Genomic DNA, 24,283 nt, shown 5'->3' with positions numbered 1-24,283 from the left:
GTAGAATGTCCATATCAATGCAACAACCGCTGTGTATTCTATGTTCCTTCCCGATCGCCCCAGTTCAACCATTCCCCGTATTGGTTTGGACTGAGAATAAGTCAGCTTCATCAGTCACAAAACAATGGCAAAGAAACTCCACCGTTCTCCTCGTATATACGCTTCGAAAGTCCTTTTCAGAACCATCGACCAATCGAGATCTCTTGGATCTGAGGTAGCGGAATCATCGTCGTCTCCTGCAGCTCCGCTAGCCGTCGAGGTTGTTTTGGATGCTGAGCGAAGATTAGACCGCGCAATCCGCTCTATAGCGATAAATCGCGGTCCTAGGTCTGGCCAGTTGCGGATCGAGTCGAATGGCTTCCACCAATAATTGTGGTAATGATAAGAATATGCTCCCTACTCAAATGTGTTCCTTGTTGTTTCGTTTGCTTGAGGACACGTACCTTGAAAAAGCCATCGAAGCCTAAAGATTGTGGCCCAGCACTGATGGACACCGGTGTGTCGAAAAAGTCCGCAAAACTAGTCAAGAAGTGTCAGAGTAATCGACATATGAGCCGCAGAAAAGAAAATACTCAGTAAAATACGGCTGAGGAGGTCTGTCGCGTTGATAGTATTCGGTGTTCAGCCAAGCCGAGTCGAACAAAGCATCAGGAAGACGGAGCAACAACCTGATTATTGTGAAGGAAAGCGAGAAAAGAAATGACAGCTATCATACCCGTCCAAGTACGCGTCCTTGAGATACCGCGAGACCGTCATAGGATGGAAGTCCAAATCATTCTTGAGGGCCGTTCTGAATAGAAAGGTCCCAAGTGCTGATCCCTTATTCAGATGCAGCACAGCAGTGTTATATTTCTCCAGTCGCGACCAGCGATATGCGAATGCCATTTTCACCCACAGTTCTTCCCAGTCACGCAACAAGATTGTGTCGGCATCTAGATAGATGCCTCCAAAGCTGCAGGTAGTCGAGATGAGTTCCTAGAAAATAAGGAGGAATGCACTTACCGATGGCAGAGAATGAAGCGCGCCATGTCCGATAAGATAACGGACATTCTGTCGTAGGATGTGGATGATTTGGAGCCCATGCGCTTGAGCATTTCGTCCTCCTCGGATTTAGTCCCTTGGGTTGCATTGACGCTGGCCACGGAAGACGCCTTCTCCTTGGCTGGTACATTGATGACATGGCCGCCAGAGTTGAAAAGGGAGTCTGCATGAGAGCGCCATTCGTCGCGGAGCTCGGGAACGCCATCAAGTTGTTCGGTCGTATTCCATAATTTGAACTGGATGACTTTGTGAAAACGCGGGTGTAGAAATGGGGCCGCCCATGGATTCGATTTGAGCTGGGAGTACATATCGTGCAACGCAGAAGGGTTGGGCACCGCAGCCGCGGGCCCCATGTTGATCCAAAGCCAGAAAACAGGTCGACATATCGTTTCGTCGTCGGCATCATCATCGAGGTGGAGGCCCGTGTTTTGCGTGAAGAGAAAGCTCATCAAAGCCATATAAGGCTTGTCAGTAAACGGCCCAACCCAGAACATGTGAAAGATCCGTGGGTCTTCCGGGTCGCATGGACTAGCTCCAGTAGCATGAGTATATTTGCGGGGAGGGGGTAGCTGGTCGTTGATGGAGGGCTCCCAATCAACTCCCTTCTTCCGCGTTAATCCGCTGTCTGGGTCGCTCATTGGCTCTCTCGCGATGTCGGTAATACCCATTCGTAGTTCATCCGATTCACCCGGTGGTGTTGCGTCCAAATCCGGTTGCTCCAGATATATGTACTTCCAATCATCCATTTTGCCCCTCCGCAGTCGTTTGCCGTTATCTAGACCCCCACCGAAGCGTAGAACCTCCAAGCAGTCTCTCACATACTACTGGGGGTTGAGCAAAGAACAAGTGATCCTGTAGACCGACCTTCTTGCTAGAAAAGTCACAATGTTCCATGACTGAAGATGTAATTAGATCGAAGAGTGTAGAAAAGGCACGTAGCGCACCTATGTCGAGATCAGCAAGGCTCCCAGCAATGGGTCTTGGAGGAAACGCGACGTTTTTGCTCTGTGGGTCCAAATACACCCGCTTTGCGCCAACTCCGCGTATAACGGTGCCCATAGAGCCGGGGGGAGGCATGCCGCGTCTTGGGGGAAGTGCAGGATTGTTCTCATTCATGCCAAGCCAAATTTGCTCGGGTACTGGAAATGTTCTAGTTTTGTAGGGCAAACGCGACCAGACTTACCTCGTCTACGACTCGGATAATGACCACTAGCCAGTTCCCATTTCCATATTCTTTGCAGATCCGCCCTTCGGAAAACCAGCGTCGGAGGATCCTGTTCTCAATGGTCAACAAGTGGTGAAGCGAAAAGGACGCGACTTCGGACTTGGACGAAAGCAGGCCATGTCGTCTCTCGTGTGCCAATTCGTTTTGCCAAAGAGATCAGGGTAAATGTTGCGAACAGCGAAGAGGCCAATCCAACGAGCATAAGAACAAAACCGACTCTCCGACCGAACCGAGAAATGCTGAATTGGTGGATACGGCGCGGGTTAAGCAGTAGCCTACGCGTACCCAGGCCAGGAATGGGGATCAACCAGGGGTGGTTCCTGCCATGGTACTTGTTTTCGTCAATATGGTGGGGGAGTCGTCCACGAAAGCTCCCGCTCCTTCGTTTGGTGAAGGACATGCACTAGCAGGGGTCGTGACCGTGGTGTGACGAAAAAATTTGCATGCGAGGATCTCTATTTCGCTACGATATTACAAGTGCAAGATGGTGCTTTTTACATTCAACTTCCCAAAGGTTGCGTCTCCAAGTCTGCTGCATCAACCGGCACAGTCAGGATACGAACTATATAAGCAGCGTTAGTACAACGAGTTGACTGATAGGAAGGGAACAAACGTGAATTCGATTTCCCAGAGCCAGATCTCCAGCCCTGAACGGCAATGACAGTAGTTCCAGGAGTAATGATTTTGAGAGCCAGCGCATTGCGCATCCCGAAACGAATACGGTTATCGACCTGTGACATCATGAGCAAACAATTTTTTAGTCGTGAAGGTAACTTACATCGGTCTGCCACTGGTGGTCCTGAACTCCTCTCGGCTCAGGATACCAGAAGGGATAGCAACCACGATGCAAATGGATTTGTCGCGAAGTTTGCTGGTTACGCGTGACTATAGATTTGTCTGAGTACCTCGACGAAGCCAAGGTTCAAATCGGCTCACCAGTGATAATCGGGACCTTGGGGCGGAACTTTGAAATGAGTCTAGCAGTGTTGCCACTGGTCGAGAGAACAAGAATGGCACTAGCATTCTGCTCAGAAGCAGCAGCCACAGCCGCGATAGCCACAGTCTCCGAGGTCGCGGTGGGACGCTTTTGGATGGCGGTCAACTCGGCATACAAAGGTGGATAGCAGATGGCTGATTCAGCGAGCATGCATGTCTCAGCCATCATCAAGACTAAAAGAGTTATAATGGAAGACCCAACGACTAAGGAGGGACAGACCAGACTGGATGGGGTACGATCCCTTGGCCGTTTCTCCAGAAAGCATGACACAGTCAGCCCCATCAAGCACCGCGTTGGCCACATCGCTGACTTCAGCACGTGTAGGACGAGGGTTGTACTAGAATCTGGTGAGGAGAATGCGACTTGTAAGATAGGTGCATACGGTCATAGACTAAAACAAGTGAGTGGATTGGCAGACTGAGGAAAGAGGGCTAACCTCAAGCATCTGAGTAGCAACAATGACGGGTTTCCCAATAATGTTGCATTTGGCAATCATCATTTTCTGAGCGAGGAATACCTGGCTGGCGGGAATCTCAATACCCAAATCACCACGTGCGACCATGACACCGTCGGTCTCTGCGAGAATCTCGTCAAAGTTATCGACACCCTGTTCGTTTTCAATCTTGACGATGATTTTAATGTCGGCCCCATCAGGGCCCAAAACGGTACGAATGTCTTTGACGTCTTGAGCACGACGAATGAACGATGCAAAAATCATGTCGACTCCATTCTTGACACCAAACAAGAGATCTTGCTTGTCCTTCTCCGACAGAGCGGGCAAGTCGACATCAGTTTTGGGAAGGTTCACGCCTTTGCGAGAGGAGATGTTGCCGTTGTTTAGAGTGCGAACGTGAACGCTAGTACCGTCAATAGAAAGCACAAGAAGAGACAAGATGCCTAAAGCTTGCTTCAGTAATTCAAAAGAGTGACGATGTTTCGTCGTACCGTCATCGACGTAGATAAGTTTTCCGGGCGCAGTGACTTTGGGTAGGTTCGCCTGCGACCGATCAGCTTGTCGAGTGGGAAGATGAAAGAAGCTTACATAGTCAACGAACATAACCTTGTCATCACAATTCTCAGCATACTTCAAGTCAGTGGAGATAATGAACTCGTGTCCCGCTTTAATGGGGTACTATTTCAAAGTTTCAGCGCGTGGGCAAGCCAAGATAGAACCGTGTCGTACATCGATGCCGTCTCTCGTCAAACCAGTGCGGATTTCGGGCCCTTTCTGTTGTTTAACGTCGTTCTTGAGTTCTTGCCAAGCAGACCAAACGTAACTTACCGTGTCGAGCGCAATGGCGACTGGGCGACCGCTGGGGTCGGCTATCGGAAGCAAGTCAATACCTAGCTGCAAATTGGACGGACAACGACCCCACCAGCTACCATCTTGCGAGTGTTGTCGATAACACTTTGGTGATACTCGTATGAACCATGGGAGAAGTTCATGCGCACTGTAAAGCCCCAAGTTGTTTCAAAGGTCTTTGAAGCATAAAAGCCTCATACCAACGTTGACGCCGGCGCGACGAAGTTCAGACAGCTTCTCAACAGTGTTAGTCTTGGGGCCTGCAAAGATATGAGGTCGGAGTAGACAATGCTGTTGGCTATACCGATGGTCGCGATGATGGCCGTCTTGGGGGCATTAGTTTGGGGATTGGGGCAACAGAGAGGATGAATACCTTGCGCAAAAACTTGTTCTCCTCAGTGGGGAGCGGGATGTTATTGATGCTCAGCGCAGACGACCATTCGAGCTGGGATCTAATGCCATCGATGCTTTGCTGCATTTTCGAGATGGTGGTTAGTAGAAAGAAAGAACACAACGTGCGTTGGGGCGCCTATTCAATCGAAGGATTACGTCAGGCGAGATAAAGTTTTATTTCGGAAAATTTCGATTTTTGAATCAACCAGTCCAAAGAATCCGGTGGTAGTACAAAGGCCATAACCCATTCAAAGCAAAACGACGATAGAACTACAGGAGAATCGAACATTATTTACAGTACTCTCAGTGTCCACCCATGTAGACCATTCTCTGTCGCACCCGTGCCAGAAGGTGGCCCTGTGAGCCAACCAGTATCGACATTTTCGCTAGGAGGACCGCCAATACTTTGGAATACGTTTTCAATGGCGATTGTCCTCCCCGAATGGTACCCAACCCCGTCAACAGGGCGTATAAACAATAGCGGCAAACTTCGCCCTGAAACTGACGAATGACCGTTTGCATGTTCTGAATTTGACGGTGAAGAAGCGTCTTGATCAATATCCTCCTCGATGGTCTTGATGACCTCAGTCAAAGCAGGCATTTGTACAACGACGATTGCATGCGCAATAGATGGACGGGATGAAGAGGACTCGGAAGGTGAGCTCGGTGCGACGTCAGCTTCAGCCTTATTTACGTAAGGAGTGACATTGGTCAATGGGCCGGCAGGTGTTGCTTGGTATATGCGATACTGAAGGGGCCCAAGATTTCCGAGATAAACATCTAGCGCGGACTCGCTATTAGTACTGGTATCCACGTAGAAGAAGTTGGCGACAGTCAGTTCCAGAGTGTTGTTGTTTGGTCGATAAACAGGGGCCGTGAAGAGAGTAGGAAAAGGTGTGATGGGCATGTCGGGGATGGTAGAGTTGTGACCAAATGCATCGAAAAACGTATACTGGAACTTGGCTGTCAAATGATTTTAAGTTGGGGAAGATGACTAGTAGACGAAAGAACACACATATGCCAACAATCGTCCAGCAAAGATAGTCATCCACGTCGTCTATAACCACACGAGCCCCGTCCTTAACCTCTTCTCGCAGTCTAGGTGACTGGAAGAGTAGTGGATGACTCCCTGCTTGAGAAGATGAGCCAGGCGCTGGCGGAGCGACAACACCACTATTTCCAGGTAAAGGGCCTGCTGCGGAAAGATAGTGTCGTGTGCCATCTGCATTTATTCGCTGAAGTGCGATTTTCTGCATTTGACTAACAGGGCCCCCATCATCTGGCGAGACTCTGCCTTTGTCGACTTTGCGAATAATCAAGGGTGATGTAGAAATTCCCGATTGAGTATCCGAAAGTATGATAGAGCAGCCATAGGTGACAGGCTGGGGTCCGTTTACGGCTGGTGGGTCTGTAGCCCGTGGAACAACATTGACGTTGAAAGCGGACCAGGCAATGTTGCTGGCACATAACTGAGCATGATCAATGGTCATGTATTTAGTGCGAACAGTTTGGGAGTTTATTCGGTTGAAAAGGGATACTGGACCGCCTGCGAGAATACAAGACGAGATGTTGCGCGTCTTTGCGGTCTTTTTTGACGGTTTTGAGATGATGGTGACTGGCGCGGAGTCGAATGTCGCCCAAACACGACGCTCTTCCCCAACTGGCTTTGGATCCGCGATATCAAGTGAGAGTTGGAAGCTCTTTGCCTTCGCGGTGCCCGTGACATGTAGAAACTTGAAACTGGAAGTCAAGTTGCTATCAAGCGGAGCCTTCTGCTCAAACGAGCGCTCGCCACTCTCTGAAACAACGGTCATTGAGAGATCTTGCCGACGCATCTGCCATAGTGGGCCCTCTATATGGACCACAGGAGGTGGACAGAGGAAGCGTTTCTCACTCCCATACGACTTTTGGGCAACGGCGGCATGTAGGCAGACCACAGTAGTCATTGGCATGACACGGGTGTCATGAGTATTGTAGTCGCGAACGATACGTCGGATTTTGGCCTGGGAGTCGTCCGCGTCGCTGCTATCATGCTTTCGCTTGGTCTGTTGGTAGAACGCGTCTAGCGAGGGATTGTCAAAAGAACTGATCACGTGCCTGAGTAGGCGCGCCATTCTCATGAGGTGGCCAGCTAGAAGGTGCCGGGGGTGGGGGAGAGGCAAGAATCGACTGGAGAGAGACGCTTTGAACTGTAGGGGTGGTGTCCGGTATTGGAGGTGGGGATCGTTTCTGAAAATTAGGTCAGGGGATAATATCGTAGCCAACGATACCAACCGTCACAGGTCCGGGGAGTGGAGGTGGCGAAAGTGAGCTGGGCGACATCGCCGGGCTCAAGGCTTAAGCAGCACAACCTACAAAGTCACATCGCGTGACGACATCAACACACGTGGGAAATTCACAACTTCCCAACTCTATGGCCCCTCCTTCATTCAGCCTGAAGCGCAAGTTCAGTGTTCCCTGGGGCAAACGGCCTGTAAACGATGCAGCATTCCTCTCACAAGACAACCTGGATGATGTGATCTCAAGAATGATTTTCCAAGCAGGGGTGGATTTTGAGTAGCTACATTCCTAGCTATGTCCTCCAGTAAACTAACAGCGGTGCAGGACCCGACCAATGTAAAGTTTGGTATCCATGCTGCGGAAGGAATCTTATGAAAACAAGGGTCGTTGTCAACGCGTCGGCATTACCGGACCCCAAGGAGTGCAACTACGACTTATTACTCTCGTGCGCAATCATGCTGCCCTTTAAACATCCTCTCAACCTTTTTCCTGCTCAGACGGATCCTCGCTTATCTAAATCTCTATGTGGAATCGGACTACGCAGTAGTCCTCTTTGCTGCCGGTGTCCGACATACGCCTGGGTGGAATTGGGTCTGGAAGGCCTATCGCAGTCTGAATCGGAAATACCGTAAGAACCTCAAACGACTTTATATCGTGCACTCGTCCTTCTTCTCCAAGAGTAAGCACTCGCACCCTAATCATCGTCTCGATTCTTTAACGACATTTAGTGCTATTCAGTCTTGCTGGGGCCATTATCAGCCCCAAGTTCTTTCGCAAGATTGCATACATCACTACACTCTCTGAGCTGGCTTGCCATATTCCCTTGACCCAAATCGACATTCCACCGGCGGTTTATCAGTATGCTGGTTAGCTTGCCTTACCTCTAAATAGCTTAACGCCTGTTAGGGAGAACCTCAAATACGAGAGCAAGATAACGATGCCAGTTACAACACGAGGCGACTCGCACATATTCGGCGTTCCACTCGAAGACCTCATGGGCATTGATGGAGAGAAGGGTGGACTGCCAAGGGTAGTCAGAGACGCCATTCAATTCATTCGTGAGTCTGGCATGGAGGAAGAAGGCCTCTTTCGTCGTTCGCCACAGTCTGTCATGCTTAAGGCCGCTCGTGACGCCTATGACCGGGGTAACCAAGGTCTTCACAAGCTTGCTGCTTATCGAATTAACTCAAATCACAGGCAACGTCGTCTCGCTTGACACATTTGGTGATCCTCATCTTGCTGCAGTACTCCTGAAAAAGTATCTGAGAGATCTTCCTGAACCTGTCTTTCCTGAGAACCTGTACCCCCTCATACGAAGGTGTCCATCTCCATTGACGGACACAACGACAACTAATCCAGCGACTGTCGAACGTGATTTGGCCGCCATTGCTTATATTCGAGACATCATCCTCCCTCAACTGCCGCTTTGTTTCTACATCCTTCTTAGTAACGTTTTGCGTGAGTTTCTCTTGTGTTTAACCTCCTGCTCCCTGAATTAGTGTTGCTAGATCTCACGCATGATGTCTCTTTACGAGCCGCTTCCAATCGCATGGACGCACACAATCTTGCTGTAGTCCTTTGTCCCAATCTTGTCAAGGGCAAAAACCCTGCTCGAGACGTGTCCATGTGTGTTGTTTCTGGTGGTCCCTCTTTAACCGCCTCTCCACGACCAGAACAATCACATGTCTCCGAAGGCAAAACAACTCTGGGAACGGTCATAAAACTTTGTATCCAGCGATACTTTGAAATCTTCGACGAGTTGCCTGACAGAACCGAAGCCATATCATCTCCATCGTCAGGAAATGTCAACGCATTTCCCAACTCGCCTTCCACCTCGTCAGCCTCTTCCATGTCTGGCTTCAGGGCTGTTCGACCAAGGCCAGATCCACCAACCACATCTGGTGCCGATCCAAGAAGGCAAAGCACCCGATCACAAAACGAAGATGAAGATATTGACGATGACATGCTTGTAATGCCAATAGGGCCAGCCTCACCAACTAGTGCTGGGCCTCCAAGTGCTTGGAGCGTCGCGAATGGTGTTACCACCTACAGAGCTCGTGGTCATCGCAGCGTCATGTCGGTCGGCAGCGCCAGCGGAGGGGTTTATGGCAACTCGTCTGCGTCGCTGGGACGTACCCGCTCCCTTGTCAGTGTTGAAAAGGCTGGTCCTATTGGCACAGTTGGTAAAACAGGCTCAATAGCAATTGGGCGAGCGGGAACACTACGTGGTACAATCAAAAGTGGTGCAGCAGTCGAGGCAATCGGGATCACAGCTGAGGGATTCTTCAGTGCGCCACCAAATGGCAATGGTAGTGCCCTCCAAAGTCCAAGTTGAGTAACAGTTGGCTCTTTTTCTTATACCCCATACAGCTTATTTAAATGTAATTTATGTCGTTCAACTTCCAAAAAAACTAATGCTGATTCTAAAAGTACTATGTAATGATGTCCGCAGTAATAATAAACAAATATAAGTCCATTTAACTTGGTGGGTCTCTCTGCCGCCGACGATCTGGGAAAGGCACTCCTGCTGCGTCCTGCTGGTACCGTTGCCAGTCTTCGACCTTCATGGTGGACAGCCGCTTCGATCCCGCGCCTAGTTTGTCCGCGCTGAGAGAACGGGAATGGCGTGAAGCTGCGCGGTCATGTGACCGACGTGTAGAGGGTTCTTCTTTCCGACGCTCAACCAACGCAGCTTTTTCCGCCTGTCTCCGCGTGACAGCCTCCTTCTCAAGCGCTTTAGCCTTCTCCCACCGCTGTTTGGCTGCCTCAAGGTCGGCATTTTCTTGGGTAGCATTTGTGAGAGGACCTTGCAAGTCACGCATCTTCTCTCGATGTCTTTCGTTCAGTTCCTCAAAAGTACGAGTTCGGACGTGCGCAGGGCGTTGAGGTGTAGGAGCAGCGATAGGTTTCCGGGGAGGCAGAATGTTAACAGGACCCAACTGTCCACTTGACGAGCTTCGGTTATGAGCAACCGGAATGCGCGCCAACGGCAAGTCTTCGGATGAGTCAGCCAGTGGTGCTGCTGGCTCTCCCAGACCCATGGCACTTTCTCGTCGTTTTCGTTGGTTCAACGCATCGGTCACCGCAGGAGATATTGGGATTCTGTTTGGCGTTATGGGAGGTGTCACACCCGCGGGTGGTTGCAATAGTTTGCGCTCTTGAACATAGGTGTCCCAGTCATCATGAAGCGGTGCACTAGTAGGACGACCAATAGACGCTCCTGCACGTGAGTTGGTCAAGCGCGAGAGTTCCATTGAGTGCACTCGAGCTCGTGGGTCATTTTCTCGAGGAGGACGGCTATGGGCTGGAGTTGGAAGAAGGGCAGTGCCAGCGTCGATACTTAGTGTTCGTCTTGAGGTGAGCGAGGGATGGCGAGAGTTGGCCGACGATGAAGGAGCTGGGGTTTCGGATTTTAGAGCATCAATTGAACGTCGTATGGTTTGAATTTCAGCCTCAAGTTCTTGCTTTCGTTTCAGATCGCCATCCAACTCGGGACTGCGTGCGTGGTCGTCTTTGGCGATAAAATTATGAGGAACATCATCTTTGATACCCAGTCCCAAATCGAGAGCAGGAAGAGCACCTGGACTCTGTAAATTACGGGTGGCGCGGGCAAGTTCGTCGTCAGGCGTGGGAGCGAATAAAAATTCTGAGCCGGCCGACTGGTGGCGAGTTCGGCCTTCGTTGACTAGAGTGAACGTAGAAGAGCGATACTCTCCGGCGACGGGAGACGATGAACCATCGTGATCCTTCATTAACGGCATGCTGGAGTAGCCACTTTCTTGTCTGCCATGTTTGGACATGGTTGGATGTTGTTTTTCCCACTCTTCGCGCTCTCGTAGTACCGTTGCAAACGCCCCCGCAGCTTGAACTTCGGCCGCCTCGTCTCGTTTCTTTTGCTCCTCGGCAATCTCGTGCAACTTGCGTTGAAGGACGGTCAGGACGCGCAATTGAACTGCAATGCCCATCAAGGTGATGGCTCCAATTAAACCGAGTTCAATCTGCATCGTCTGCGAGACAGGAAACTGAATGCCGTTGTTCACGTATTTCGGAAACAGTGACCGGAAGCCGAGATTCCAGATGTAAAACTGGGGGCACGGTCAAGAAGAAGAGATAGGGATGTTATGGCCAACTTGCCTCCTTGAGACCAGCGGTGGTGAAACAGTCTACTCCCAGCATGAAAGCCGAGGACCCGACCATTGCCGTTGAAACCAACAAGATGTGATAGTGAATCTACATGAATATAAGCTTGGGAACTCGCCCTTCAAGCCGACTTACCTTGGGGACGGTGCACAAAACGAAGCCAACCACGGCACAACCTAGATCCAACGGGTAAGAAAGGCCGTTGCGATCAGTAATGGGAGTGGAACTATACCAATGTAGAAGATCCATCTGAAAGCAACGGTCCTAATGATTCCGCCGTTGTGGAAGCATTGAATCCACAAGGCCAGCGCAAAGCCGCCCCAACCTCCAATGACTTTGATGGGGATAAGAAGGCTGGTAAACGAAAATGAGCAGAAACGTACAATACCGCGCGGCTTTCCAGAAAAAGATGGACACTCCACCACCCGCAATTCCCGCGACTACAGAAGCCAGCACGAACATCCCGCGTAGCACTTTGCTAGGTGGATTAACGGCGGTAAGGATGCCAAACTAGAAGTACTGTCGAGAGAATCGCGGGTGAGTGGAATAAATGCGCACCTTAAGAATAAGGACAAAACAGACGAGAGAGAGTGTGTAGAAACCAATCAAAAAGAATGAGGTCCATCTGGGACATGAAGGGTCAGTTCACGCGTCAGAGCTATTTAGAGACGGAAAACGCGCCTGTTTTTGTGGCCAAAGAAGGCGGAGGGCACGCCAGTGATTATGAGGATTGCACCCAACACTCCAAACGCGGGATCGAGTTTGGTGGCGAGAACGGTATTTGGGCCAGCAGATGCAGAGGGAGAGGGAGAAGTCGTTGGCGAGGCTGATGCTGACGTTGGAGTAATCGTTACGCTGACATTGACGAGGGTGGGTAGAACTGAGGACACTGTGCGACTTCCCGAAACAGATAGTGAAGTGAAGGAGCTGGTAGAGACGGAGAGGGAAATGCTGGTAGGCGACTGGGCGTAAACAACCCCGACAAGGGCAAATACAGCGGCCCACACTACCCGTCGGGACCACATTGGTGGGGAAAAGAAACCAAAGAGTGGAGCCAACAGGTTGTGGTTGTTGCGAATATAAACGGATCCAATGAGGGAATCACAAAGTGACGACACTAAACGCGTGCTCAGAAGAACCTAAACCAGCCACGAGTTTTGCCCTTTCCAAATACGTTAAAGTGTAGTGTAATTACTCTCTAGGTACTACTAAATCCTCTCCAGCTGGAACAGACTCATAAGCAGCTTGACGTCGCCCAAACCATCCTTGACGTCGCGTCTGCCTTACTGCTGGCTGACTGGCCAATAACGACGCCCTCTCCGATTCGTTATCTAACCGCTCTTCTCGTTCGTCTACGGAAATGTTAGTGAGAGTCCTGAGTCCCAGTAGGGACTCACCCTCTCCAAACACTGCGTCCATCTCCTCCAATGGGACACCTTTCGTCTCTGGATAGACTAACCATAACAGTTTGTCAAGAGATTATAAGAAAAGGGAAAGAAAATAGCTCACGGAAATACACTGCGTTTTCAGCTCAGCTCAGCAACGAGGAAGGAGAGTTAAAATGCTTCAAGCTCACCGAGTACAAAGGAGCAGACACAAAAGAATCCGTGCATCGGGTATAGTCGCCATTCGATGAGTTCTTGGAAGACAGGCGTTGTTGCCCCGACCCAGAAGTTGAACGCCCTAGACACACGGGTTAAAAACCTAGTTTTCAACTTGAAACGTTAGTTGTGCACCAATTCGTCGCTATTCAAACCATCAGAATCGAAGCAAAAAAATCAAATCTTTCGTACCTGTCGATAATGACACGCCCTTGGCTCGAATCGTCAGAGGCATGATCTACGGAACATGTAGGTAGTGGACAGAATCAAGTGATGAATCGTACTTCGGGGGGATATAGCCAAGGTAATGGACCCCAGCTACAAGGACAATGAGCAAGTTGACACGAAAGCAGTGTCGCTACCGACCTGTAACCAAACGCAGCGTTGAAGATGATGACGCAGGCTACGACCGCTTTCGCTGTCTGTGGCACGTCTATGTACATCCAATATCCAGTTGCGACCAGCGCGATTGCCATCTGGAAAGAATCAGAACAAGTTGACGAAGACAATGGCAAGGTACAACTATGGCTCCAGACAACAGAATAGCGCGACGTCCCCATCGGTCCACAAGATACCAGCTAAGTATGGCAGATGAGACAAACATCACAACCAGAGTCCAATGCGTACGGAGGAAGAGTGCTTAGGATGTAGATAATGGAATTGATCCCAGTCATAAGAATGGCATCGCGGCCAACCCAGCCGGCCTCTGTAGAGGCTCTGAGAACGAGCATGGGGCGACGAATAGGATAGTTTTCAGACCTTCAAAAACTCGTGCTAGACACGTGTTCAATGAGCGAGTGAACGGAAGATGACTAGGAGTCCACATACGAGCATAGTATGAAATCACTGCAACACAATAAATAAATGAGCAGGTGGCGACCAAAAAAGAAAGGCTCACCGTTGATTCCATTCTGTTGAGAATTAGCGAGCGTTCAGAATGAAAAGCGAGAGAGAAGCATACTAATTGAGCAAATGCTTGAGACGACATTGCAAGCAAAACTCTGCGCTTATAACGCTTCCACATCATGGCATATGATCTAGCTTCTCCGGAATCTCGCTGGTGCAATGGATAAGTACGTTCCTAGGTCCACTATCAAGGCTCTACCTCTTCCTGAACCTTGTCTTTGATTTCTTCAAACTCGGCGACAGCCACGAGGTTATCGGGGTCACCGCCGTGGAGATCGGCAATGACTTCCATGCCTTCAGCGTCTTTCCCAGTGTCGATCAGCCATCTTGGACTCTCAGGCATTATCAGAGAGCCTGCCGCCAGAATAGCGCCAATAACGCATTGGATAAAGAGTGGTATTCGCCATGCCATGTGTGAATTTATGAAGGAGCAGAAGTAATCGGTCCACTACAACACATAAACGGGGTTCAGGAGTTAGCGTGTCATCACGTACGACTGAGGCCGAGTATCCAATGATGTTCCCAGTAAACTCCATACAAGCAAGGGCACCACGCTGAATAATCGATTAAACAAAGTTCTTGACACGATTAACACCTACGTGGTTTGGCGGAGAAATTTCACTTTGATATATCGGCACGATGGTACTGTGTGGCAAATGAGAGATCAATGCTGCCTTCTTTGGATTGAGCGAGCTTACGAAAGCAGTCCTACGCCGAAACCACTGATAATTCGGCCGACAATCATGGACCAGAACCCGACAGTCAGAGTCTGTACTGCCCCACCGAGTGTGAAGACAAGGGCACCAATGAAGAGAGTCCCCCGACGACCAACAACATCACCAACACGACCAGCAGCGAGCGAGGTAATGAAAGCACCGATTTCGAGAACGGCGACCATCATACCAATTTCTCCAGCAGTTGGGTCTTTGAAGTATTCGATGAATAGAGGTCCAGTAATGATTCCGCTCATAACGCTAACGGTCGTCGTCGGTTAGCACAACGACATTAAAGCGGAGGGGTCAGCATTACCCTTGGTCATAACCAAACTAGATAACAATGAGTACAAGCTTGTCAAGACTGTTGCCCTGAACAACGCACGAGAAAGACGCCTAGGCTTGCGAATATGGAGATGGAGTAGAGAAGTGGTTGACCAACAAGGCCCAGCCTACGATAGGCGGGCGGCATAGTGGAAAAATCGACTCTAGGGGTAGAAATGTGCCAGGCTTGACCCTGGATGTCGAGCACGAAGGTAGAGGTAGGGAGGTAAGCAGGACAGCGGGTTGTGGAGCCATCACGAACATTGATCAAAGTAGAGTTGCGTTAAACCACATCATGCCCGGTTCTGACGCCTCGCTAGACGATGTGTTGTCTAATGCTTCATACGAAGACGATGACCTTCGTATAGCGCAACAAGAGTGGGAGGAGAGCTTACATCAACTGCAGCAGCTCGTTTCGATAGTGCTTTTACCTGTCTTTGGTAAATGGCTAGGACGACGATGGAGCCAGTGGGGTGCGTCGTTCAATTCACGCATTAACTCTCTCTCTTATCATCCTCAGCATATGCTCGTTATCTTCGGGTGGGTCTGGGTAAAGCTTTCTTTACGGGCTGAGGTTTGTAGGCTATTGGTTTATCTTTCTGAATGTTGTCTAATCTGCCAAACAAGACGCCAAATATCGTTCGACGGTCTCGTGCGAGCCGTCTCTATCTCTCCAACAATCTCACGGGCTAACTGCCACTCGCCGCGGTTCCTCAATCCCGTCAATAATATGTACCACGTATCATCCACCGGTCTGACGTTGTTCCTCTTCATTTCGTCGTAGAAACGCAGAGCGTCTTGTACGCCATTCTCATCTTCCGACTCCAAGCAAGCCTTTATAAGGATGTGGTACCCACCGAGATGGAATCTGATCTTTCTCGCTCTGATTTGTGCAAGAATATCATCTTTGTGCCGTGTTCGTTCTTCAACTGGCAGCCAAGTGCCGCGGTAGAGTCCGGAAATTATCGACGTATAAGTCACTTCGTTGGGTTGAGTGTCGTGACTTTTCTCCATGTCGTCCAGTAAACGCAAGGCAGCGTTAAGGTGAGGGATGGTTTGCTCCGCAATCTGAGAGGTTATGATTGAGGTATATGTTGCTACAGTGGGCTTGACGCCCTGTCGGCGCATGATGTTAAGCACCAAATCTGTGGCGTCATTTCTTCCCGCTCGGAGTAGAGCATTCAGGATTGTTGAAAAGGTAAATACGTCGCCGGTGACTTTGGCCTCTGACATACGGTTGATAACGCTAGCCATTGACTTGAAATCGCGTTGACGCGCATGGTACGACATGATGGTGTTGAAAGAAACGAGATCTGGTTTTGGACCCTTCTTCTCCATCTCTTCAAATAATGCAAAAGCGAATTCCGCATTATCTCGTCCGAGAGACAATACGCCGTGAAGAACAGAGTTGTAGACGGCAAGAACATGCTCCGGTAATGCTGTGGGTTGGACCTCTTTGCGGAACACTTCCAGCAAACGAATAGCGTCATCGGCTAGGCGAGCCTTGAACAAGCAAGACAAGAGTGCACGATACGACATGCTATCTGGCTGCACTTGTCGAGAAAGCATAGCGTTCCATGCGCCATAGACGTCGTCCGGAGTTCCGAAATCGCTGTACCCATCCATGACCAAATTCCAGATTAAAGTCCCTGTCTCGACAGCTAGTCGCTCCATATCTTCCCAGACTTTGGTTGCCAAATCATTTCGTTTCCTGCGCAAAAATGCGACAAGGAAAGAGGCCCAACTTAACTCGGTCATCGTGACGGGTTTGGAACCAGATCCAAGTTCAGGACGTGCCGCAATAAAGGCTTCTGGCCCCTCTATTGAGGCAATGACATCAGTGTAGAGCTGCTCGAGTCGTGATGATTGAGGCTGAACGGAGAGGTTGTAGATGTGTTTGCTGAGAGCAATGGGAAGGTGGATTGTTTTTGCCAGATCAAGGCGGTCGAAATACACCTTGGCGTCGCGTTGAATGGTTGGTAAGGACGAAATGGAGTGGAAAAACGAATCCGCAGAACGGCGAGGAATAATGATCTGAGCATTGAGATAGGAAGCCAAAGCGGAATGAAAATTCCCTTGCATGGCGTGGGCAGCGACTACTGCCAGAAAAAAGTCGGGGTGACATGAAGGGGATTCCAGCACAAGGTCAGGATCCTCGCGCCCGAGGGACTGGCGGAATTTTTCATAGAGTTCAATGATGGTTTGTGACTGTCCTCTTTTGAGGAGGTCCAGAAGACAAAGATTCAGAGAATCTATATCATGCATTGCGGCAGAAGCAAGCGCCACTTGGCCCACCAGTGCGATTCCGTTCGCTTCTAAATGGCCGTCATGCGAGGTAACAAGGTTGGCGATTTGTTCAATGATATTGCGCGAAAGTAGATGGGTCCTTTGCACCATATACAGCTCCTCCCAAGAAAAAGCCAGTAAGGCTAGATCATTCTGCTGTAAGGCTCTTCGTATGTTCAACACGTTGGTGTTAAAGTGTTGAACATTGGGCTGGTCAAGATCGGCAGAGTTATGGCGTTCGATAATTTGCTGCCGGACTTGGTCGAAAACACCAGGATCTATACCCAGGCCAGCACGAGCAGATGGAGCAGGCTTGGTCTTCTTGGGCGGAAAAGAGGAAGCTGCACGGACAAATTGTGGTGAGAGGGTTCGCAGTCGCGACACAAGCATGAAATTACGAGTCACGTGTCGACGAAAGCTTCCTGCCGACCTCCACGATGGGACATGGAAATTCAAACAAGCTGTATATCACCCACGCTGAACACAGCGGTTTACATGGCGCTCATTCTTCTTCGATTGGCCACAAACAGTGCGTGATTTCGTAGCTCGGTTTGCGACCTCTTAGTTTCTCAGAAAGGCGGAGGCGCATCCTGCACAAATTACTCCGTTTGACTGTTGCGCCATTTCCTTCCAAGAATTCAAGAATCCAGTCTGTGCGGCAAATGCTGATGGTACCGGGACCGTGTTCGATTTGGTCAACATAATACCTTGGTTGAAACAACACAACAACGAGCATCCAATCACCAAAGCACCACTCACTCCAGCAGACCTCATAACGCTGCATTACTCCAGAAAAGAAGCGTCCGGAGAACTCCACGACCCTATTAGCTTCAAGCCTTTCTCTCAACACTCACATATTGTCGCTATCAAGACCACAGGCAATGTTTTCCTGGCGGAGAGTATCAAGGGTGGACGAGATCTCGTGGCTGATGTGCCTTTCAAGAAGTACCTGAATTCCACCCACCTTTAGTTGCGCTAACTTTAATAGAGAGGACGTCGTAACGCTGCAAAATCCTCACGGACTTCCTTCTGCCTCCCTTCCCAGCGTTGCTCCCATTGCCACATCATCTAAACCTACTCCAAAGCCCCAAACTGTTGCATCAGCGGTTCCTGTTAAAGCCAAAATTGAAGACCCTTGTGCGTAGCATAACGTGTGTTAGTCATTTGCTTACATTCCGGCCAAGGGAACGTGTCTCCTTACTCCAACGGTCTACCTGGCGCATCTTTAACATCGACATCAGTCGATCCTCAAGCCGCTGCCTCTTCTAAGTTAGTGTGGGATGAGGTATTCAACACTATTTGCTTGTTGCGCTGGCTCAGCGCTATTAGGAAGAGCTCATGTTCGAGGATATATCAAATCCACCTAAAGGCAAAGCCAAAGAGAAGGATGTAGGGAAACGACGAGCATATGTTCGTGTCGTTACAACTCTCGGTGGTAGCAGCTTAAACCTGGAGCTTTATTGTTTGTATTCTACCCCATGTTGGAGACTTGACTCACTCATGAGCTCCGCAGGTGAAAAGGTCGAACTTGATTTATCCGTATTCAAGCCAACCTATATAATCTGACCTACAGGCGCCAAAAACTTGCTACAACTTCCTTATGCTGGCCCGGTCCCATAAATTCGACAACTGTCTGTTTCATCGACTCGTACCTGATTTTATGGTCCGCAAAAACTGCATCGTCCATCTAATACTGACTTAAGGTTAGATTCAAACTGGAGACCCTACCGGCACTGGCGCCGGTGGGACGTCTTATTGGGAGACGCCATTCCGAGACGAACATGACTTGAAGGGTGCAGCCAAGCATGACAGCAGGGGAACTTTGGCAATGGCTAATAAAGGTGCGGGGACGAATGGGTAAGAAAATATAGATGCCGCCCATTTCCTGCTCAACAATCACAGCTCTCAATGGTATCTGACCTTTCGAGCGACACCTCACCTGGACAAGAAACATACTGTGTTCGGTAAATTAGTTGGGGGGGAGGACGTGCTAGATGCCCTCGAAAAACTCCCGCTCAAGCCGGGAACGGAGAGGCCAGCGCAACCTGTACGAATAAAGGAAGTCATAATGTGGGTCCTGTGCTTTTGCGTCCAGCTCTTTTTGTTAATTTCCACCTTCAGCTATCAAGACCCCTTCCAAGAGTACAAGGATCGGCTGGCGAAGAAACTTGCGAGAAAGAAGGAAGCGGAGCAGGGTACGGGGACTGATGGTGTTATGCAGAAGAAGGAAGGAGATGACATGAACGCATTTGGCGTGAAGCTGGGCTCAGGCAACTCAGTGTTTGGAGCAGCAAGGGAGGGAGGAGTAGGAAAATACCTCAACTTGAAGAGGCCGACCCCCGCAACGGACGGCGGTAGCGAGAAGAAGAAACAGCGGACAACAGGATTCGGTTCTTTCGACAACTGGTAGTATTGGATCTAGATGTATACGTTGTCATGCAGCTATGGGTACTCTGTCCTTGTTCACGCTTGCCAGAATTTGTTCGGGTTTGTCCGGAATGGGATCGTGGGTTGGGGCAGCAGGCAATTCGATTGTGCCCTCTGCTTCAGCAGCCAGTTGGCGTAATTCTTCTTGAACAGCATCTTCTTCGTCCGCCGTCAGGTTGTTGGCAAGTAAATCACCAATTTCCTGCAAGACGAAACTATATCACCTGTGAATCCACTCTGTGCGTGAAAACTAACCTTCTGATACTCTCTCGCCTCTTGTGTTTCATCCATTAGTTTCTCCACCGCCTCGATGCTCATTTCTTTGTGAATCTGCTTCAGGACATCGTTTCCCTGTTGGAGTCCGTGCAAAACAGACACCTCTACGAGGGAGAATTCGATGGTCGATACCTGTGGCGCATGAGTTGGGTTGCGGTGATAAGTAGGCCAATCACTCGCCAGCTCTTCCAGGGTTTCTAGCTGGCCGTCGGTCTTAAGCAGTAGGCTCTGCTGAAATTTGCGACGTCGGAGGGCGATGAGAGCACGGTCCTTATTTCCTGCAGCTAGGTGACTCTTGGCAATGTCATGTTCACGTTGGAGGATGAACTGAATCTGCTTCTGATATTGCCTAAGTTTATCGCGCTGTAGTTTGAGACTGGAAATGAGTGAGTTGGGGGAGTCGTATGAAGAAAGGAACTGACTCGAGGACTGCACGGTCCTGAGCTGTAATCTTTGGCGTAGATTGGTTTGCACCCATCTACATGGGTGTTGGAGTTGAAGATGTGATCAAATGCGTATCTTGAAACGATGCTACCACGACTATATTCGTGCGGCAGCTGCCGGAGGTATTGCCCGCTATCCTCTCACTAAGGTTGACTCATTGACTGCCCATATTATTCATCTAACGCGTTCTAAGGTCATCGGAGTCGCTAATTCGCGTGGAACTAGAAGGTCATTACTTGGGTTTCAACAGCATTGTCTCAAACCAACAAACGCTCAGTCACCAGGAGGACTTCTATTCCTTCGCATCTTTGTCTCTGGACCCTCAAGAACTACATTTGAGTGTTAAAAAGGCTCATGGGATTGACTGGGACCCTACGTCTGGTGGTGCTCTAGCGAGACAAGCTGCTTTTGTCGGCATATACGACGGGTGCGCACTACGCAATGATATCTAGTTCATATTAACTTGAGGTATTTACAGGCATGGAGGCTCCGCTGTAGCACAATATCTTCGACAGGAGTTGCATGGCCTTGTCGAGTCCGTTGACAAAGCCATGATTCCAGAGCTCTTTGCCTGGATTCACGAACTAGGAGGCTACTTCAAACGCTTCAGAGGCGGAGTACTCGCCCCATGGGTCAATATTGCTGACGATTCACCTTCCCTTGACCTTGAAACGCGTCTAACCCTTGCCTTTTTCGATGTCAGTGTTTGTCATACACTCTGCCTTCTTGGTCCTTACTATCATCGAGGTTGACCGCCATCTCTCAGCGGATGGCTCAGCGCAAAGCTGTGGTGCAACTGCCTCGGTCGCTATTCTCCATCCATTGGACTCGCCGCCTGCACCATTCTTCTCCTCACAGAAGCTGGCCTTGACGTATGTACTCGCACTCACCATGTTTCGTGTCCTCTGATACGAATTAGGGTCGCCCATTGCGGGTAAGTAAAATCTTGAATATATTCTCTGGATCTGATTGTCCACAGCGACACGCGGGTTTTGTTGTGTTCGACGGATGGCGGCAAAGTGTTCCCTATGACCGAAACCCACCATGCCGACGCGAGAGTAGAGAGCATAAGGCTGCGGAGGATGATGGGGAGTTCTTTGATAACGGACTCGTTTGGCGAATCACGGTGGATGGGTGCACTAGCCAACACCAGAGGGTAGAGCTGTCCCTCTATCAGCCCTTCTGACACTGAATCCTCACATAGCCTGGGTGACTTGCGCTACAAAAAATTTGGCGTAACCCCAGAACCTGAAGTTCGAACTAAATTGTTGGAAGGTTGGCTTGCCCTCCCTTATTCTATAGCGTTTGACTGTCTCGGCAGGGGAGGAGTGGGCTTACGCTATTCTTGTGTCGGATGGAATTTCCTCGATGCTCTCCGACGGTGAAGTCTGCGATCTTGCTCGAGATGCCCCCAACCCGAAAGCTGCTGCCGAAAAAATTCTTTCTTTTGCCGAAGAGCTTGGAGGAGAAGACAATGCGACCGTATTAGTTGTGCCTTTAGCTGGCTGGGGCAAGGTGCGTTTGACTAACGACTTCGGGACAAACTGAGATTGATTCAACTCAAAGATTCGTGGTCCTGACTCAACAGAAGATCTGCGAGCATATCGGCGCCAACAGGCAGTGGGTAGTGAGCGTCAACGACGAATGTAAATTATTGTAATCGACTCTCGAGCCTATTGGGTTGCCTTTGTAAACCACTTGGTCAAATTTACGTCGCCTTTGACCTGCAGTGCGCGTTTGATGTCCTCTTTGCTCGCAACAGCGCGGTATTTCACAAATTCCTTGGCCATACCAGCAGAAGACGCAACGAACGCGATGGCCTTTGCTGACACTAAGCCTTCAAAGGCCTGTCATCACGATTAATGAGACCACTACGATAAAAGTAAGGTATGGTACTCACGCTGAGTAACACAGAACGCGAACATTGAGGCATGCCGATGCTGCTGCCATGGAACAGAACTGGGGCGGCCGTTGAACTACGAATCTGGTCCCGAACCCGCTCGTAAAGCATTTCGAAAGTAAACGTTGGGTGGCCAGTTGCCTGACTATGTACTGTAGCAATTAGGAGGCATATTGATGGGTATGGGAGGGCTAGAAACCGTCAGATATCCACAAGACCGCGATTGTTCAAAATAAGAACACACCATGGAGCATGGGGAAAGGCGGGCGAGAGCGCTGGGTCGCAATCGCAGTCTCCAACAGACTTAACGTCGGGAATGGGGACGAAGGCGAAAGTCTAACGACAAGTGAAATCTACAAGAAGAATGAATGCTCAGTACAAACCATGACCGAGAAAAGAAATCGCACCAGCAATCTTACGAGCACCCGCACATCTTTGGTGAGACTGAAAGTTTCCTTTAACGCGGTGCAAACTTTCGGGTCGTTGAGGAATAGTTGAACTGCGGAGGTCCACTGTTCCTTCCAATCATCCATCTCGATGATGGTATTGTCGACTTGAGAGGCCAGTATTCTACCAGTAAGCCGAAGCCAGTCCTGGGATTGAACGGGCGGGGCCGTTCGGAACATCCTCCCAGAAAACCGACTCTTGACTCTTTTCTCCAGCATATTGAGCGTGTCGATGCGACTAGTCACGCCAATGACAGCAAGACCTTTCGTTTGGGTGCCAGCTCGACAACTCTGAACAGTATCCAACAAGCAATACAACAAAGACTGCCGAGGATGCTGAGCGAAGAGGTCGAGTGCATCCAAAATGACAACAGTGGGTCGTGCAAGGGTCGGGAGAACAGATATGAGAGCAGGAAGGTGCGCCGCAGGAGCAGTAATCAGTGCAGACATGCCAGAGGGAGCTTCGTGATTCTCTTCAACGCCTTGGTTTTCATCTGGAACAAGAAAAGATTTCCCCGTTTGATGTCCAAGTTGGTACGCAATTTCACGTATCGCGAGCTTGTCCGTTTGCTGCGTCCACCCACATAGTCTCAGAACAATCGGTTGCTCAGATAACTTCGCTATGCACTGGTCGACGATCTGTAGCCCTACAAGTCAGAACGTTGAGGGAGAAACGATGATCCGACTCACACTTGTTTTGCCACTTCCTCGGGGGCCCACCAACATACAGCTATTTCCCTCCCCCCTCTCGACAGTACCACTGAGCAAGTCACTCAATTGCTGTGAAGCGATCCGGCTCGGAGAACCTTCCTCTTCAACGTCAAGGTCCAAAGGATGTTGCAAGACGCGCAGAATCTGGCGTTTCTGGAGATCCAAACAGTTGGTGGCATTTAACGGTGCAATTGGTCGTGGAGCAATGAGAGGGGTGATCGCAGGCGCTTGACGAGGCAATGGGCTGGGTGAAGGTTCTCGACTTTCTGGCACATCTGACAACTCCTCTGAATCTTCTGAGCTCGAAGGAGGCAAAGGTGTCTTCCGCCTGGCAGCCTTCTTGGGGGATTCAACCTTTTTGACAGGCGAGATGCGTGTAGGTTTCTTGGGTGAGTTATTGGCTTCAGCCTTACTAGTTTGTACGGGCTTTTTCGGGGATCTAGGCTTGGTCGGAGTTGTAGGCGTGGTTTTTCCTGAACGTAAGGTGCGGGTTTCGAGCAATTTTGTTGAGCTTAACGCGTCGTGGTTGGCGTCAGGGCCTGTTTTGACGACACCCTTCCGCCTCGTCCGCGCAACAGCAGGTTTGGTAGTTCTCCGAATAGGAGAGTCTTCTGCATCTGACTTCGCCTTCACTCTCCGAGCTGAAAATGACTGGATGACGTCTAGTTCGTCTTCGCTGTCTGAAGTGGGAGTTGGCAGTCTTCGAACGCGTCGAGGAGTGGTGGGAGGCTTTGGTGGTGGTACACGAGCGACCTTTATGACGGATTGAGTGGGTACCGGGGTAGGTTTTACGCGTTTAGATGGAGATTCGAGGGGGGGTGCTTTGCGTTTTGACATAGTATAAGGTCAAGTCGCGACTGTCACACACAG

The 24,283-nt window shown here is 49.9% G+C and overlaps 9 protein-coding genes across 9 annotated transcripts; 4 read left to right on the top strand and 5 right to left on the bottom strand.

The window, feature by feature from the left end:
- Window positions 1-38: 38 nt before the first annotated feature.
- MIND_00474200 (Pyruvate kinase) lies at window positions 39-2,666 on the bottom strand (the record flags this gene model as incomplete). Its single annotated transcript, XM_037361550.1, has 10 exons — window positions 39-90; window positions 143-396; window positions 444-519; window positions 573-668; window positions 716-952; window positions 1,003-1,862; window positions 1,906-1,937; window positions 1,986-2,180; window positions 2,225-2,315; window positions 2,367-2,666. 10 exons carry the CDS (start codon window positions 2,664-2,666, stop codon window positions 39-41), a joined length of 2,193 nt encoding a protein of 730 aa, XP_037221842.1.
- A 100-nt stretch (window positions 2,667-2,766) lies between these two features.
- Window positions 2,767-5,077, bottom strand: MIND_00474100 (Pyruvate kinase; the record flags this gene model as incomplete). Its single annotated transcript, XM_037361549.1, has 14 exons — window positions 4,940-5,077; window positions 4,871-4,892; window positions 4,767-4,826; window positions 4,640-4,714; window positions 4,447-4,586; window positions 4,306-4,395; window positions 4,209-4,260; window positions 3,700-4,160; window positions 3,646-3,654; window positions 3,483-3,600; window positions 3,203-3,436; window positions 3,045-3,151; window positions 2,880-2,997; window positions 2,767-2,828 (listed from the first exon to the last, which is right to left on the bottom strand). Exons 1-14 carry the CDS (start codon window positions 5,042-5,044, stop codon window positions 2,767-2,769), a joined length of 1,653 nt encoding a protein of 550 aa, XP_037221841.1. The 5' UTR covers window positions 5,045-5,077.
- A 2,295-nt stretch (window positions 5,078-7,372) lies between these two features.
- On the top strand, window positions 7,373-9,574 carry MIND_00473900 (Rho GTPase-activating protein 8; the record flags this gene model as incomplete). Its single annotated transcript, XM_037361548.1, has 8 exons — window positions 7,373-7,515; window positions 7,564-7,575; window positions 7,622-7,684; window positions 7,737-7,918; window positions 7,968-8,097; window positions 8,146-8,384; window positions 8,437-8,697; window positions 8,748-9,574. 8 exons carry the CDS (start codon window positions 7,373-7,375, stop codon window positions 9,572-9,574), a joined length of 1,857 nt encoding a protein of 618 aa, XP_037221840.1.
- A 142-nt stretch (window positions 9,575-9,716) lies between these two features.
- Window positions 9,717-15,071, bottom strand: MIND_00473800 (General substrate transporter; the record flags this gene model as incomplete). The annotated part of the gene is made up of 27 exons (XM_037361547.1): window positions 9,717-11,324; window positions 11,374-11,469; window positions 11,515-11,555; window positions 11,612-11,713; window positions 11,763-11,889; window positions 11,938-12,004; window positions 12,061-12,496; window positions 12,678-12,731; window positions 12,777-12,833; window positions 12,889-12,897; window positions 12,956-13,062; window positions 13,116-13,125; window positions 13,173-13,218; window positions 13,265-13,298; window positions 13,347-13,456; window positions 13,501-13,558; window positions 13,608-13,686; window positions 13,740-13,754; window positions 13,809-13,826; window positions 13,879-13,891; window positions 13,942-14,037; window positions 14,086-14,334; window positions 14,381-14,440; window positions 14,486-14,531; window positions 14,585-14,860; window positions 14,916-14,932; window positions 14,985-15,071. 27 exons carry the CDS (start codon window positions 15,069-15,071, stop codon window positions 9,717-9,719), a joined length of 3,918 nt encoding a protein of 1,305 aa, XP_037221839.1.
- A 147-nt stretch (window positions 15,072-15,218) lies between these two features.
- On the top strand, window positions 15,219-15,496 carry MIND_00473700 (uncharacterized protein; the record flags this gene model as incomplete). The annotated part of the gene is made up of 2 exons (XM_037361546.1): window positions 15,219-15,396; window positions 15,444-15,496. The coding sequence occupies 2 exons, from the start codon at window positions 15,219-15,221 to the stop codon at window positions 15,494-15,496; spliced, it is 231 nt and encodes a 76-aa protein (XP_037221838.1).
- A 2,135-nt stretch (window positions 15,497-17,631) lies between these two features.
- On the top strand, window positions 17,632-19,619 carry MIND_00473500 (Cyclophilin-type peptidyl-prolyl cis-trans isomerase; the record flags this gene model as incomplete). The annotated part of the gene is made up of 10 exons (XM_037361545.1): window positions 17,632-17,738; window positions 17,783-18,154; window positions 18,198-18,346; window positions 18,394-18,494; window positions 18,539-18,671; window positions 18,723-18,730; window positions 18,783-18,872; window positions 18,918-19,066; window positions 19,112-19,279; window positions 19,331-19,619. Exons 1-10 carry the CDS (start codon window positions 17,647-17,649, stop codon window positions 19,617-19,619), a joined length of 1,551 nt encoding a protein of 516 aa, XP_037221837.1. The 5' UTR covers window positions 17,632-17,646.
- A 24-nt stretch (window positions 19,620-19,643) lies between these two features.
- On the bottom strand, window positions 19,644-20,390 carry MIND_00473400 (uncharacterized protein; the record flags this gene model as incomplete). Its single annotated transcript, XM_037361544.1, has 3 exons — window positions 19,644-19,838; window positions 19,892-20,288; window positions 20,335-20,390. 3 exons carry the CDS (start codon window positions 20,388-20,390, stop codon window positions 19,644-19,646), a joined length of 648 nt encoding a protein of 215 aa, XP_037221836.1.
- A 33-nt stretch (window positions 20,391-20,423) lies between these two features.
- MIND_00473300 (PPM-type phosphatase domain-containing protein) lies at window positions 20,424-22,006 on the top strand (the record flags this gene model as incomplete). Its single annotated transcript, XM_037361543.1, has 10 exons — window positions 20,424-20,504; window positions 20,550-20,584; window positions 20,634-20,783; window positions 20,835-21,054; window positions 21,104-21,228; window positions 21,276-21,290; window positions 21,336-21,512; window positions 21,561-21,631; window positions 21,678-21,871; window positions 21,923-22,006. The coding sequence occupies 10 exons, from the start codon at window positions 20,424-20,426 to the stop codon at window positions 22,004-22,006; spliced, it is 1,152 nt and encodes a 383-aa protein (XP_037221835.1).
- Window positions 22,007-22,029: 23 nt separating this feature from the next.
- Window positions 22,030-24,250, bottom strand: MIND_00473200 (AAA domain-containing protein; the record flags this gene model as incomplete). Its single annotated transcript, XM_037361542.1, has 5 exons — window positions 22,030-22,203; window positions 22,257-22,447; window positions 22,501-22,609; window positions 22,664-23,341; window positions 23,393-24,250. The coding sequence occupies 5 exons, from the start codon at window positions 24,248-24,250 to the stop codon at window positions 22,030-22,032; spliced, it is 2,010 nt and encodes a 669-aa protein (XP_037221834.1).
- Between the last annotated feature and the right edge of the window lie 33 nt (window positions 24,251-24,283).

The sequence above is a fragment of the Mycena indigotica genome, assembly GCF_014461135.1.
Source record: "Mycena indigotica strain 171206Taipei chromosome Unknown Mind.scaff0004, whole genome shotgun sequence".
In the NCBI taxonomy this organism is placed as follows: Eukaryota; Fungi; Basidiomycota; class Agaricomycetes; order Agaricales; family Mycenaceae; genus Mycena; species Mycena indigotica.
The sequence above is the reverse complement of the archived record's forward strand: the minus strand, read 5'-3'. Positions and strand labels throughout refer to the sequence as shown.